The 13,905-nt window shown below is 39.7% G+C and overlaps 1 protein-coding gene across 2 annotated transcripts in view; it reads left to right on the forward strand.

Moving 5' to 3' along the window:
- The window catches only part of ppp2r3a (protein phosphatase 2, regulatory subunit B'', alpha), a 91,999-nt gene that overhangs the window by 48,191 nt on the left and 29,903 nt on the right, over positions 1-13,905 (forward strand). For both annotated transcript variants that reach the window (XM_079875663.1, XM_079875664.1), the window contains one exon: positions 7,280-9,899. In XM_079875663.1, coding sequence (XP_079731789.1) covers positions 7,770-9,899 — 2,130 coding nt within the window. In that variant the 5' untranslated portion in view covers positions 7,280-7,769. The remainder of the gene's footprint in view (positions 1-7,279; positions 9,900-13,905) is intronic.

Here is a 13,905-nt window from a genome sequence, read left to right on the forward strand (position 1 = left end):
AAGGAGTTAGTAGCCAGTGAGCGTGTAATCCTTCCTTTATTAATGTTTTGTTGTCACTAGGGTCAGGTTCTCTCTTGCAGCGACAGCTTTTGAAAGTCATTACTCAAGCTGAGACAAACAAAGCTCATGGCAGGCCTCCCTTTGGCAGCTTGTGCAGAGTGACAAGACCGAGCCTGACCACTAACAAGGGAGGGCTCACACAAACTCCCAATTTACCTTCCAAAGGGAAACTTTTTCAGTTTCAGGGATTTTTTAATGAGCTGTACTGTATATCGATTCTTCATCCCCCAACTCTTAATTGGGCCAAACAAAAAGCAGACCAGCATGTCGTGATTTATTGCTCTACCTGGCAAAAATAACAAGAAAATCTGTTTTCTTTTTGAGGATAGTATGTTGGGGGTGTTATTTCTAGGCAGATTTTTTAAAGCTGACAACATCGGATAGCCCAGAGTCTTGACACTAAACTGAAAAGCACTGTCAGATGTGACAGGACACGGGTGCGACTTCTCAGCGTGACTGCTACAGTGTAATTAAACATGGAACGAATGCATGCCATTAAAGCACCGAGAGGAGAAAGATAATGAGGCTGCTGCATCCTCGTTCCTCCTGCTCCTGCCAGTAGAGCGAGTCTCAAAAATGTGGGTGGATGTTGTCTTGCTCTCCAAACAGTGTGTGTTTGCGTTTCATGCGCTGCTTTCTCCATAACAATCACTGCATGCTAATTACAACATTAAGCTGAGATAAAGACTGTTGCCTGACAATTAAAACATAATCTTCTAGGAACATTCATCTCAATTTTTATACAACATTAGCCATCCCATACCAGCTAACCAGGGAGGTCCTATGCTGTAAGAAGACTCCCATCAGACATATAAGATGTTTGTATGGGCGTCCGCACTGACTGAGTGATGTGAAGGTGTGAAGGCTTCTGCTTTAACCCCCACCGGCCTGGAAATAGAAACGGCTGGCAAATTATAGAGAGCAGGATCATGTGTTTATCAGCCTATTAAATTGTCATTAAAAAGCCGTCTCTTTGCTACGGTCCACACTCTTCCTGTCATATTGAGTTCAGTCCGACTTGACAACCAGCTACGTCAAAGCCCACTTTGAAAGGAGACTATGTTATTGAGAGGCTCTGTTTGGGAACACTGAAGCTCAAGAGTGTTACCCTCTACGATAAACAACTTCTGTGTGTCTGTACTAGGCTTTGGCCATGGAAAGTCAACGGTGCCCATGAATCTCTGGGGGAATCTCAGCTTACATTAGGAATTTTGTGTTTTTGTGTGTTTTCATCTACTGGATATAGTGGTAATTTCATGTCTTTTTTTAGATTATACTTTATTTTAAGGTGTCATTGTTACAGTGTAATTATATATTTAAGTACTTTGTAATATTAAGCAACTACATGTACTTACTATAGGGTTAGGGTAGGATTAGGATTTGGTTGAGAGTTGCATGTAATTATACATAATTTACTGTTATTACTATGGTAAGTACATGTAACATATGTAACAGGGACACTGTAAAATAAAGTGTTACCCTTTTTTGAAATAAAAGTGCTTGTTTTCCACAAAGAGTTAGTTTTCCTATCTTTGAGATTTTAGTTTTACAAATCATCACATTAAAAATAACATGAAAATTGGATAAAATTTAGAGGTTTGAAGTGCTGGAAAAAGTGTGAAGCACATGAAAGCCCTTGAAAAGTCCTTGAATTTCACTCTCAAAAGGCTGAACGAACCTTGAGATGAATAATGTAAAAAAAAAAAAGAAAAAAAAAAGAAAGAAGAAATTCTCCTATTTCTGACACAATGCCATGGTTACAGTTAGCGTTACTGCATTAAATCTTGGTGAATGTTGGTGATTTGTGTACTGAAACGCCTTCTATAACTTTGTTCATGGCACACCTGCTGGCAGTGCAAATGCAACCAGGAAAATGGGAAAATGGCCCTAGGGGAACATTCAGCTCTCAGGGAACCACCCTGGTGGCTATTCCTATAACTAAGTTCCTATAACTACTAGAGCCCGACCGATATATCGGCGGGCCGATATTATCGGCCGATATTAGGCATTTTCCAAACTATCGGTATCAGCATTTATAATGGCCGATAAATGAATATTTAAAAAATAAAATAGAAGCAGCTAGGGCTGGACCCAAATATTCAAATATTCGTTCAGTGGGTTGGTATTCGATTTGAAAATTTGACATTTGAATATTCGTTTTTTTTTTTTGTTTTTTTTGCACACCTGGGATCCCCCGCGAAACTGTTCTCATTCGCGCTTGAATAAGGCCGGCGAAACACTGGCTGCGTGGCGTGAGCGTCTCAGCTGCGTGGCATGTCCGTTTTTATTTCGGCTCCCATGTTAACAGGTTGGAGTTTGCACACTGCCTGTGTGAGACACGCGTCTAAAATGCGCTCGAGCCACGCGGAGAGCGCGGAGTTTGTATGGACCGAAGTGCATGCCTGAGCTTGTGTTTTGGGTTAAGCTGCGTTGCTTTGACATTGTGGAAAATAGAATAATAGTAGAAACAAAATGTATTAGCCTTTTTACCCCTTATTATCAATCTAAATTAATCTCGTTTTTAATTGAACTTAATTTCGTTTTTCTTTATTTAAATTTCGTTTTTTCTTTATTTAAATTTCTTTTTTCTTTATTTAAATTTCGTTTTTTCTTTATTTAAATTTCGTTTTTCTTTATTTAAATTTCGTTTCTCTTTATTTAAATCTACCCTTTACTGTGTCAGTAATTTGTTAGTCAGAAAAATATTAGACTACCTTAAAAGTATTGCTTAATTTAACAGACGTGTGCGTTTTATATCACTGCAGTGTCCGTTCTCGGAGCATAATGGATAAGTTGGCATTGCTTTATTTCATTTTCAAATATATTTAAGAGAAAAGACTTGTCAAGAAGCTTATTTTATTAATAATTTCATTTATATAACTTTTGGTTCATCTTTGTTTTTATTATTCGGGCAACAAGTTTGTTTTTGGACATTTGTTTTCTTTTTAAATTGCTGTTGGTCATTTGATTTACTGTTTAAAACACAATAGATATCATCAATGCACTTTTTGGATAAAACTGCGGTGTATTTTGGCCATGATCAATGCATTGTCACTTTAATTCAGTGTAAGCGGCGCAGCAAAAATAGACTCGGCGCCGAAACCCCCGCTGCACTGCTGTTCACGCGACGCTCCTGCTGGACGCTCACGCGCTGCTCCTGCTCCCGGTGTGAATGCATTATGCACTCATTGATTAATCTGGACGCCGGAAAAAATACGCGCTGCTCACGCGCCAGCCCTGCCCGCGTGAGGTGCACCGCTTCCCGCTCGCGCTGTTCTGTAGTTTAAAAGTTTATTAATTCTGAGCGTGTGGCGTCTCGCGTGTCCATCTATAGGCTATTGCACCAAATGCGACACTACACTCCCTTGTGAAGTCGATTGGATGAACGGTTTTCGAAATAATCAAAATGCAAACGGACATTTGACAGACGCTTTTATCAAAAGCGACTTACATTGCATTTCAAGGTACACATTTACAATCTTATCAGTTCTTGCTTTGAACCCATGACCACACACACGGAATGACCTTTGTCTTGTTTAATAATAATACAAATGATGATGATAATAATCATCATCATTGATTTTTTTATTATTATTACTGTCAATATTAATAATAATAGCCTAGTTGATTTTTTTTTTGTTCAAAGGTTGTTTTCATATCTTAAGTTTGTATTTTTATATATTATATTTATCAGAACTGTTCATGTTTTGTTACGCGTTTCTGGATTTTTTAAAAATATATATATCGGCCGATATATCGAATATCACCAAATATTTGTATCGTATCGGCCTTAAAAATCCTTTATCGGTCGGGCTCTAATAACTACCCTTTGCGAAAGCCCCAAATGTTTCTCCTGGTTTCCACGTCAGCGCCGTTTGATCTGATGTGTGGTTTATTACAGAATTCTGCACCGAATTTGAATGCTTCCCAATAGATCTTGCTGCGATGTTATTAATGTTGCGGCGAATTTAAACGCTTTCAAAAATTCTAGCAGTAAAACTGTGACATCTTATTACAATTTAAAATAAAAAAAATTCTATGTTAATATATTTTATGTAAATGTAAATGTAAATTATTCCTGTGATGACAAAGCTGAATTTTCAGAAGTCATTAGGTTATGATTACTCCAGTCTTCAGTGTCACATCTATAGGAATCATTCTAATATGCTGATTTTGTGCTCAAGAAATATTTTGTTGAAATGTTGAAAACACTTGTGCTTCTTAAAGAAGTGTTGAAACCAAGATATATCTGTATCTTTTTTCAGGATTTTTTGATGATTAGAAAGTTCAAAAGAAACATTTATTTTAAATAGAAACCTTTTGTACCATTATAAATTTCTTTCTCAATTTAATGCATCCTTGCTGAATAAAAGCATTCATTTCTTTTTTTTTTTAAATCACAGTGACAATACTGCCCTACAAAGCAAAAAGGCAGTAACTACGCTGAGTGCAGAACTGAGAAAAATGACTTTAAATTGATCCTGTCATCCAGCCTAAGTAGTTGTAGGTAGATTATTGGACATGTGGCTGTTTTGTTATATTAGCTTATTCTTTGTACATATCAATCCTCATATTTAATTTGATATTTTACCCCTATTTTGCAGTTACTGTATTCTTGCTTTGTAAATTTGCTTTGTATTACTTACCAAAAACGTGGCACCATACCAAGGAAAAAGGCAGTAACTACAGATTCTCCAAAAACTATTACCATTTTTCTCCAAAACGACACACATTTGAGATAAGATGTTTTGTCACATAACAAAGGATGCCTTGAATGTCATGAAAATGATAATAACTAATTTTTGACCAAAAATGCAGTTACTGCCTTTTTGTTTTGTAGGGCAGAATAGTGTACTACAGTAATTAAATAATTTTGATAATTTGTCAATTTGATTTGTAATTAAATAATCTTGAGGCCCCCTTCACAGTAGGCCCAGGCTCCCTGGTTGAGAACCACCGATTCAGAACTGATTCATTTTATTTTTATTAGTATTAAGTATTAATTTAGCTTTGTGAACTGTTGGAGATTTCCATTGATTATTGTATTTCATACCACAGTGTCTCTTAACTTATTATGACAGATAAGGAACAGCAAGGAAATGTAATTTCCTCTAAAATAAGTATATAATTACTAAAAAGGGAAAACTGTGCTGGTACGTTTCATGACTTCCAGAAGTAAATCCTGGCATGCTGAAGATGGCTGACTGTTGTTTATGCATTTCATACACTGTACTTCTTTGTATTTTTGTAAAAGGCAGTGACTGCCATTGTAATGTTCTCTTCTCACACCCAACAACAGCTTTTTGAGTAACTGGCTGGGCAAGCAGGACCAGTCCATTGTAAACAGTGTGGGTAACAGTGTGGGTTGTCCCTGTAAATCTCACTCTCTGAATGTTTTTCCAGGTGCCACCTCTCTAGTGCCCATCTGTAATGAATCCATGCTGAAAAGCATTAACCAGAGACCATAGTTCCGATATTGTGAGGAAATACAGCAGTGTAATGCATTTACGAGGCTATATTGTGGACACAGATTATACTGCTTTAAATGTCATGCGTGGCCATAGTCAGAGTTTATATGAGGTGAGGTTGCGGTGGACATCCTGGAGACTCGTTCTCTGTTGTTACTCTGCTGAGACACAGAGAAGACAAGGCTTTAATGAGGCCTGCTGTGAGAGAAAGAAAAAATGGAAGAAAAACAAAAGGGCCAGAAGGAGTGAGAAATAAATTCAAAGGAATAATAAAACGAATTGGAGAGTAAAGGAGCGTATTGCTTTGGTCGTGGTGAACAAATTTGGTTGAGACATGCTAATAATGAGCTCAAGTATATAAAAAAAATATTTCTCCAGTTCAGCCTCATAATAACTCATCTGTTGACATAATTATCATTAAAGAGAGGGAGAGTAATCAATAGAGACATTAAATGATTATTTATTCATGTCGCTCCAAATCCATATGATGTCATTTTTCTATGGACTGAAGGAGAGAACTACATTTTTGTGCAAAAAAAAGTGCTTTAGTACAGTTAAGTTTACAAGATTTTAGAAGCTCAGGCAGAAAGATTGTTGTTGGTTAGTGTTGGTCTCCAATAATAGACTTTCAAAAATCTGTCATCAGAGCAATAAGGGAAAGTTAGTTCCTTTCCTAGGGAATGATTCAGTATTAACCTAAGCTATAAGTACTACAGTTCAATTATGGAATCTGTGTATTTGAACAGCTCTCTCTTGAGTAAACACACTTTATAGGGAAGAGAGGCAGAGCGTGGTGTGTTGTCAAAGAATGCTAATAGAGTGTCTGTGCACTTTCATCACAAGCTCTTTAACAGCTTCCAGTGATGTGGCCCCTTTGAAGATGGCTTAAGAACTAAATTTGATTACACAGGAGACCTAAAATGCCTGAAGCTTAGGTATTTTTTATAACCGCATACCAGCATTAGGCATTACAGCACTTGATTTTATTTTTGGTTCGTATTTGTTTGATAGTTTGTGGTTTACTGCTGGCTTAAAGACTCGTTTATGCATTTTGTAGTTTTCAAAATTTCACGTGGTTTAGCTGTACCAAAGAGAAGTTAAAAGGGTAACATGCTCATAAACTAATAAGAGATATGTTAAACCAAGAACAATTAAATCTGATCAGTGATCGCTTTTAACCACCATTAAAGATACTGCCTCAATTTTGCTGTCAAAACTGTACATCATTCTTTTTCTTTTGTGACCTCTTCAGTGATAGAACAATTCTTCCAATTAACTGTTTGTTGTTGTTGTTGTTGTTGTTGTTACTGTTTTGTCTTACAAAATACTCTGTTTCCAAATCAATAAGTAGAGCATGGCTTTAGCAGAGCCAAGTTAATTGATTCGATGCATGAATTGAAAAAATGTATAGCTTGAATGGAATGCAAGTCGTTTTGGATAAAAGTATCTGCCAAATCCATAAATGTAAATATAATTTTATAATTAATTTATATACTGAAATATAATATACTTCACCCTGAAGCAGAAACAACCTTCTAGCATTCCCCTTGTGTTCTCTGAAGAAGAGCAACATGTATGTGGTTGTAGACTACTTGCATAGAGGCCGTTAGTTCAGTGTTGTTTATAGCTTATGCAGTCAGCCCAAACATGCGGTAGCATAACCTAGGGTCTCACAGACTTTCTGTATTTTGATTGATCAAAATAAGTGCCTTCACTCTCCCCCTAACCCACTTTTGTCTTTTCACTCACAGGTGGCTTTCACATTGGACTCTTAAACATCTGATTCAGGCCGGTAAAGCAAGCTAAAGAAAGAGAGAGAAGGTTGAACATCTGCTGAACACATCAGCGGAAGGCTGTCACCAGGTGGGCTGTATGCTGTGGCTTTGGAGAGGAAGTCAGAGGACTTCTTCATGCCCACAGGCTTCGGCTGTTCACAGGGGGGATGATCTGGAGCACTGCACACAGGCCTATCATTAGGCCATTGGGGCCCATGCTAAGGAATGGATAGTTTTGCTGCTAAATGTTATAGTGCAACTTCCCTTTAACTATGGGGCACCGGTGAAGGATTGGTATGGAAATCCTTTTTTTCCTTGGAATCAGCTCAAGAAGCAGTTAAGGCTAAGCAAAGCACATTTTATTTGCTTTTTAGGATTGATGTACTTTGACATTTTTATATAAACGTGTCTTCATAGCATTTATTGTTTTTAGTTGGCTAGCAAGATTTATGAATAAACAGAGACCATGGCGGCTACCTATCGCATAGTCGTCAGTAGCATAAACTGTTACAACAGCGTTGTAATAGACCGTCGTGTCCAACACACTGTACACTACTGTAATGGACCCTGTGGTGCACTAAAACACGGACTGAACTGCACAGTGGCTCACCGCAGCACTTGTGCTGAAGTTCTTGATACCCCCATATCCAGAAACTGTTCTGACCAGCCCATCACTATTCTTGAGTCTAAAACATTGGAGAACAGCAACACCGTGTCTGGGGCCTTCTGTGACGACTACCACCAGGTCGTCCCCAGAGTCAAGAAAGGATCTGCCATCCAAAGCTCAGCAAGCCTCAAGGATATTACAGGGGAAGCCATTAACCTGGCCAGCGGGAAAATCAAGGAATTTTCTTTCGAGAAGATCAAGTACTCTGCCAGTCATGTGACTTTCAGAAAGGGACGTAAGGTTCGGCCAGACTCCTTCAGCAGGAGATCCACTGATCTAGACATAATCTACGGCCAGTTCACAGGCAATGATGAGAACTGTCCTCCATTTGGCCTGTTTCAGAAATCTGTACTCGAAGAGCATAAGCTAAGTCGCAGCGCATCCCTGGAGCAGAACCTAAACAATGTAGCCACGCTCTACCTGAATAGCCTCACAGAGGAGAACCTAATTACCCGCATACTTGAGAAGACCAAGGCTGACAGCAGTGCATCAGGAGAAGACATTAAAGCCTGTCTAGACATTCTCCTCAAGTGCTCTGAAGATCTGAAGAAGTGCACGGACATCATCAAACAGTGCATCAAAAGAAAGTCAATGGGGGGAAGCAGCGATGACTCTGGGAATCCTGAGGCCATTTATAAAAATGTGATGGCTCGTCTTTCCAACTATTTGAAGAGGCTTCCTCTTGAGCTGGAACAGGGGCAAAGTGTGAGGCAGGAGCACAGTGAGCTTGCCGAACTAGTTAACAGTATACACGGGCTGCAACAAATTCCCTTCTCCCCTATCTTTGGCAATGAGCAACCTCCGCGATACGAGGACGTTGTTCAGTCTCCTCCGCCCGCAAAGCCTCGGACTAAACCCTCCCAGCCTGAACCTCCAGATAGCTCTAGGGATCTTGCATGCAACGTGAAAGCCATTCAGAGTCTCCCTGGTTTGTCAGCACGTACACCTTCATCAACTAATGGGTTCCCACATGGCAGTTTAACTTCAGCTTCCAGTAGCAGTTCAACACCTTTCAACTGCCATCACACGGTTTCAACCAGCCGACCGGACACATTCTCTTCCACAAACTCTCTTTTGTCTAGCAGTAGCGAAAGTCTCTGTAAGGATGCCATGGAGACTCTGTATATCGAGGAGGAGGATTCAAATATGGGAAGGATGCCTGACAGGGCAGTTAAAGGGGATGGGAAGCACAGCTGTAGTCTTTCAGAGCCCAGACCTTACTCCAAAAGAACCACTGGCTACTCTGAGCTTAGTGGTGGTGTTTCAGATAAACTCCATGAGCTTAGCAGAAACGGAACTGTGTTCAAGCCTAAAAACGACTCAACTGTCAACCAGATGTACTTGCCAAAAAGCACAGATTCCAGACTATTCTCAAGGTCAATCTCACACATTAATAAAGGGGGAGCTGATGACATTGATAAACTTTTGATGGACCTGGAGTGTCTTTCCCAAAACATGCAAAAGGAGCCTCCACTGCCCCCTAAACTTAAAAACTGTGCCCAGCAGACAGGTTCCCCCCAGCATTTAATTGGTAACTCAGTGGCTAAAGATCTACCCGTGGTGTGTTTGTCTAGACCCTCTGTGGCCAAGCCACCCGAGCCAGGGGTTGAGGCCGCTGAAGAGGATGATGGAGCTCTGCTGCTCAGGATTCTTGAGAGCATTGAGAGCTTTGCTCAGGAGCTGGTGGAGAGTGGAGCTGGGAGAGGAACTCAGTCTAAGGAACGAGAGGTCATGCGTCTTCTCCAGGACACGCTGGCCAGCACTAAAGCAGAGGTGGCTCCACTCCCACTTCCTGTGCCTTCGTCTGAGACTGCACCTACACCTACACCAACACCCTCAAGTGCACCTGCTGCCATACAAACACCTGTTTCTACTGTGAGGGACACAGGCTCAACACTTCTCATTCAACAGACGCCCGAAGTCATCAGGGTGAGTTCAGCTAAACTAGGTCTGTGTAAGGTTTTCGTAAGTTGACATACCTGTAGCTCTTGCCGAATCTGTGCAGTGTGCCATTTAAAAAAAAAAAAAGTGGCAACATGTTAAAAATTAGAAGAACTTAAATTTTAATGTTTAAATTTGTATGTACCATTGATGTTGCCTGTTTGAGCATCAATGGGTGTTTGCAGCCGTTTATGATTGGTTGCATGAGTCTTTCCATTGTCCTTAGTGGCAAAGCTGGATTTCAACATCATTGAGCTACGTTGGGGATGAAGTCAAATGCAGAGCATAGGACTTTCAGTAAGCAGCTTCAAGGCAAACCAGAGACTCATACATAAATATAACAAACTACTACAAACAGTCTGATACTCAAGGAGGCAAAACATAATATTAAGAACCAATGACATGTATAGTTGTACAGGATAATTTTAGTAAATTCAGTTATTTTGTCTTGTAGAAGATATAAAAATATCTTTCAGATTCTCCAAGGAGTATTTATTATATAACCAGCGAGCAGAACTTTGTATAGCTTACAGATATAATGGAGGTGGAAAATCCATTTTACCATTAGCTGAAGCACAACATTATAGCCATAAAATAAAATCCTCTCTAAAATACTGTGGCATGTGCACGACCTGGGAAAAGGCTTTCTTTAGGGGAAGTGAAATTTATCATCAATATAATCAATATAAGCAATATAAGCAGTGAAGGGGCAGCTGGCCGTTTATCGACCTGGCCGATATTAAGCATTTTTATGGTTATCGGTATCGGCCATTTTCAAAACCGATTTGCCGATAAAATAATTTAATTTTGAAATGCGCTATATTTGGCTCTGTCGCAGCCACCTCTGTCGGAACTCATCACTCTGTAGACTAGACCAATGTCCCCGCCCATCTGATTTGTTGGGAGTCAGGAGTCCGGCCAATCAACGCGGAAAGCTGAAGGCACTGAAAGTTTTGCACTCTCACATCGAAAGCACTTGCTGACTGGAGCTGCTTCACTGATCACGCATCAGTTGTCTCTCAAAGTTAAGGCAGCAGCAGACTTTGCTGAAGTTGCAATAAATCACTACACGGAAGTTTCAAAACACCTCAATATAACAGGGCCCTGTGATTTCCGCAATGCAGAAAACATGGACGGAATCGCAGAATCCAGTCATAAAAACGGAATTTACTGTATAAAGCAGAAAGTCACGGAATTTGTCAACTTTTTGATGACTTAATGAAATGAATCCTGCGTGTCTCTAAATGAAATAAATTTTTAAGTTATTGTTATTATTATTATTATTATTATTAATGTTGTTATTATTAACAGTTCTCAGATTTAAAGATATGTTTAAAATCATTTAAAGAAAGTATTTGTCAAAACCCCTTGTTATTCTTAATTTTGACATTAATTTACATTTTTACTCTAGACATAGGCTATATATCGGTTCAAAATATCGGTTATCGGTCTACATGATCTGTAATAATCGGTATTGGCATCGGCCCTGAAAATCACATATTGGTCGACCCCTAGTTACCATTTTTGTATTTTAAAAGTCTGTATTTGTCACTGCTAACTGGTCTTTTGGTTTGATTTCAAATGGATGCAATTTAGTCAGTTGATTATGTCTTTTATTGTAGTTTACTTGATGATTTTCATTTAAAACCGTTGTAATTTCCCAGGTTATATAAAGCGGGTTGCATAAAAGCTTGTTGCAGTTAACTGTGGGGTCAGTATCATGTGTCTTTTGGAGCTGGCTGTCACCTTATTCTTTTTTATCTGCACATCCATCATGTTGGGGAGAAGAAAGCACAGTTTGTTATACTCTAGTTCAGGGTTCTTGGGTGAGACTCTGGCACGTACTGGACGTACTTGTTTATATGTACATGAAATGCACGTACTGGACGTACTTGTTTATAGGTACATGAAATGTGTAAAAAGGTCTGAAAGCTGCATAGATGGGCACAACTCTCAATTCTCCAAAAAAAAAACTAAGTCATCATCTAGTGCAAGTCTCGAGAAATATGTTTTAGTGTTTCATGACCCATTTTTACTAACTCTCAGCTCTCTGAAGTGTTGTCAAGCTGTTTATGTCCTGTGTCAGTCGTCCAAGCACATTTAACCCTCGCTCTTAATGTGTCCTGTGTTCTACCTCTCTCCCACCCTTTTTATCTTTTCTGTCACTGTTAAATCCTCTCTTGTTTATTTTCCTGGCTTTGTAAACCAATACCAGCTCAGGTTCTATCTCGGGCCTGCTATTTATGACGTTGCCATGACATCTGTCAAGAGTGGAACCCCCTTAATAATGGGGCTCCTCCTCCAATCCTATTTCTGTACTTGCTCAGCGCATAACTAAGAACACTTAAGGTTGGATGAGCCGCATACTTGTGCACGAACACACACGTACACACCCCTAAAAATGCCCTGATGGCTGATTATTTAGGTTTTGTAGACATGTCAGATAAATTAGCACATTTATGCTTCCCCAAGACGCCAAATACTAGAGGTTTTATCTCGAACAAGGTTGAATTAGTTCACGTTTAAAGCATGCAAGTCATCCATTGAAAATTAGCTTCATTTTATCATGAGTGTGAGATGTTTAGTTAGAAAGTTGTTTTCATAAAATGCACGTCCCCCAGTAACTGTCTCTCATTGGTCCACGTTATTTTGGGATTGAGTTGTGATGCTGTAGCCATGCAGTTGGTGTGGAGGACACACAGTCCTTTTTCGAGAGCGCTGGTAGTTCAAGAGCAGGCAGCAGGGGTTTTGGCACAGACACTGTTAATGGTGTTGATTTGCCTAGGGCACTTCTCCTCCTTCTTGTCATCCACAGACAAAGGTGTCAGGAAGACTAAATCAGCTTTCTCCCCGCCTACTATTTCATTCCGCTAAGAGACTGGCTGTCGCCAGAAGGAAAACGGACCCAGTGTTGCCGTGGGGGTCACGGCTAAGTTTGGGAATAGCTTTCTGCTAACCCGATCACCTCTCTGACACCCGAGGGAGCAATAAAAATAAGCGCGCTACGCCAGGGGCCCTGCCCACTGCCCCATTTAAACACAAAGCTGCCAATCACGGAGATCAACAAGGCTGCGGAAACATTAGAACCATGCGTTCTCCCTCTGAGCAGTTGTGTCATACCTGTTTGCTGTTTACGATGGGAATCTAGGGTCTTGTTTTTAACACGGTGCACCTGCAGTGCTTTTCTTGTTTCATCTCATTTAGTTCATGCATGTGTCATCACGAACACAAAAGCACTGAATGGATCAAGATGTGGCCCATCTGTCATCTGTCAGCATCTCAGCATCTAGGGAACCAGCTCCAGATCTAACAGTTGCTGTTGTGCATTGCTACAGGACCTGAGTGTGGTCTTTTTGTTTGTGTGTCTTTTTCCGTCTCATGGCTCATTGCTAGACCAAACAACAGGTGAGGCTGAAAGTGGACGCTCAACGGGTTTGGGCCTCCTTGCCTCTGTCTCAGAGCTGACAGGGTAATCTGTTGCTCCGGATGCTGGGGCTAGTACTTCTCTCCTGAGATTGCTTATTTACTGCTTCCCTGTCTTTCTTGGTTTCACATGTGCGACATTGTGAAACCTATGAACTAAAAACTTCATGTAGGTGATTGTGAAGATAATTAAAATGAGTTTTCAATGGCTTATGAAATGAGTCGTGGCCACTAGCATTTATTTGCACATACTTATGTTGTGTTTAGTGACTATAAGCATTTAATCCTTGTGCATCAATTAAAAAAAGTTACACGTAGGTACATAGTGGACAAAAATGACTGTGTCAAAAACTGCCATAAAAATGTGAAGCTTGGGAACACAGACTTAAGTTTAGTCTCATTTTAAAGAAGACCCTTGGCAGATTATTGCTGAAGTATAAAAATACTAAAAAGTAAATCCAAAAGAAAGTTATATAGGTTTAAGTTTATGAAAATTATTTATGAACATTATTTTATATAAAATATATATTTTATGAAACAAGTTGAACTCTAAAACGGCTAGAAAATCAAA

Source organism: Squalius cephalus (genome assembly GCF_949319135.1).
Source record: "Squalius cephalus genome assembly, chromosome: 7".
Lineage (NCBI taxonomy): Eukaryota > Metazoa > Chordata > Actinopteri > Cypriniformes > Leuciscidae > Squalius > Squalius cephalus.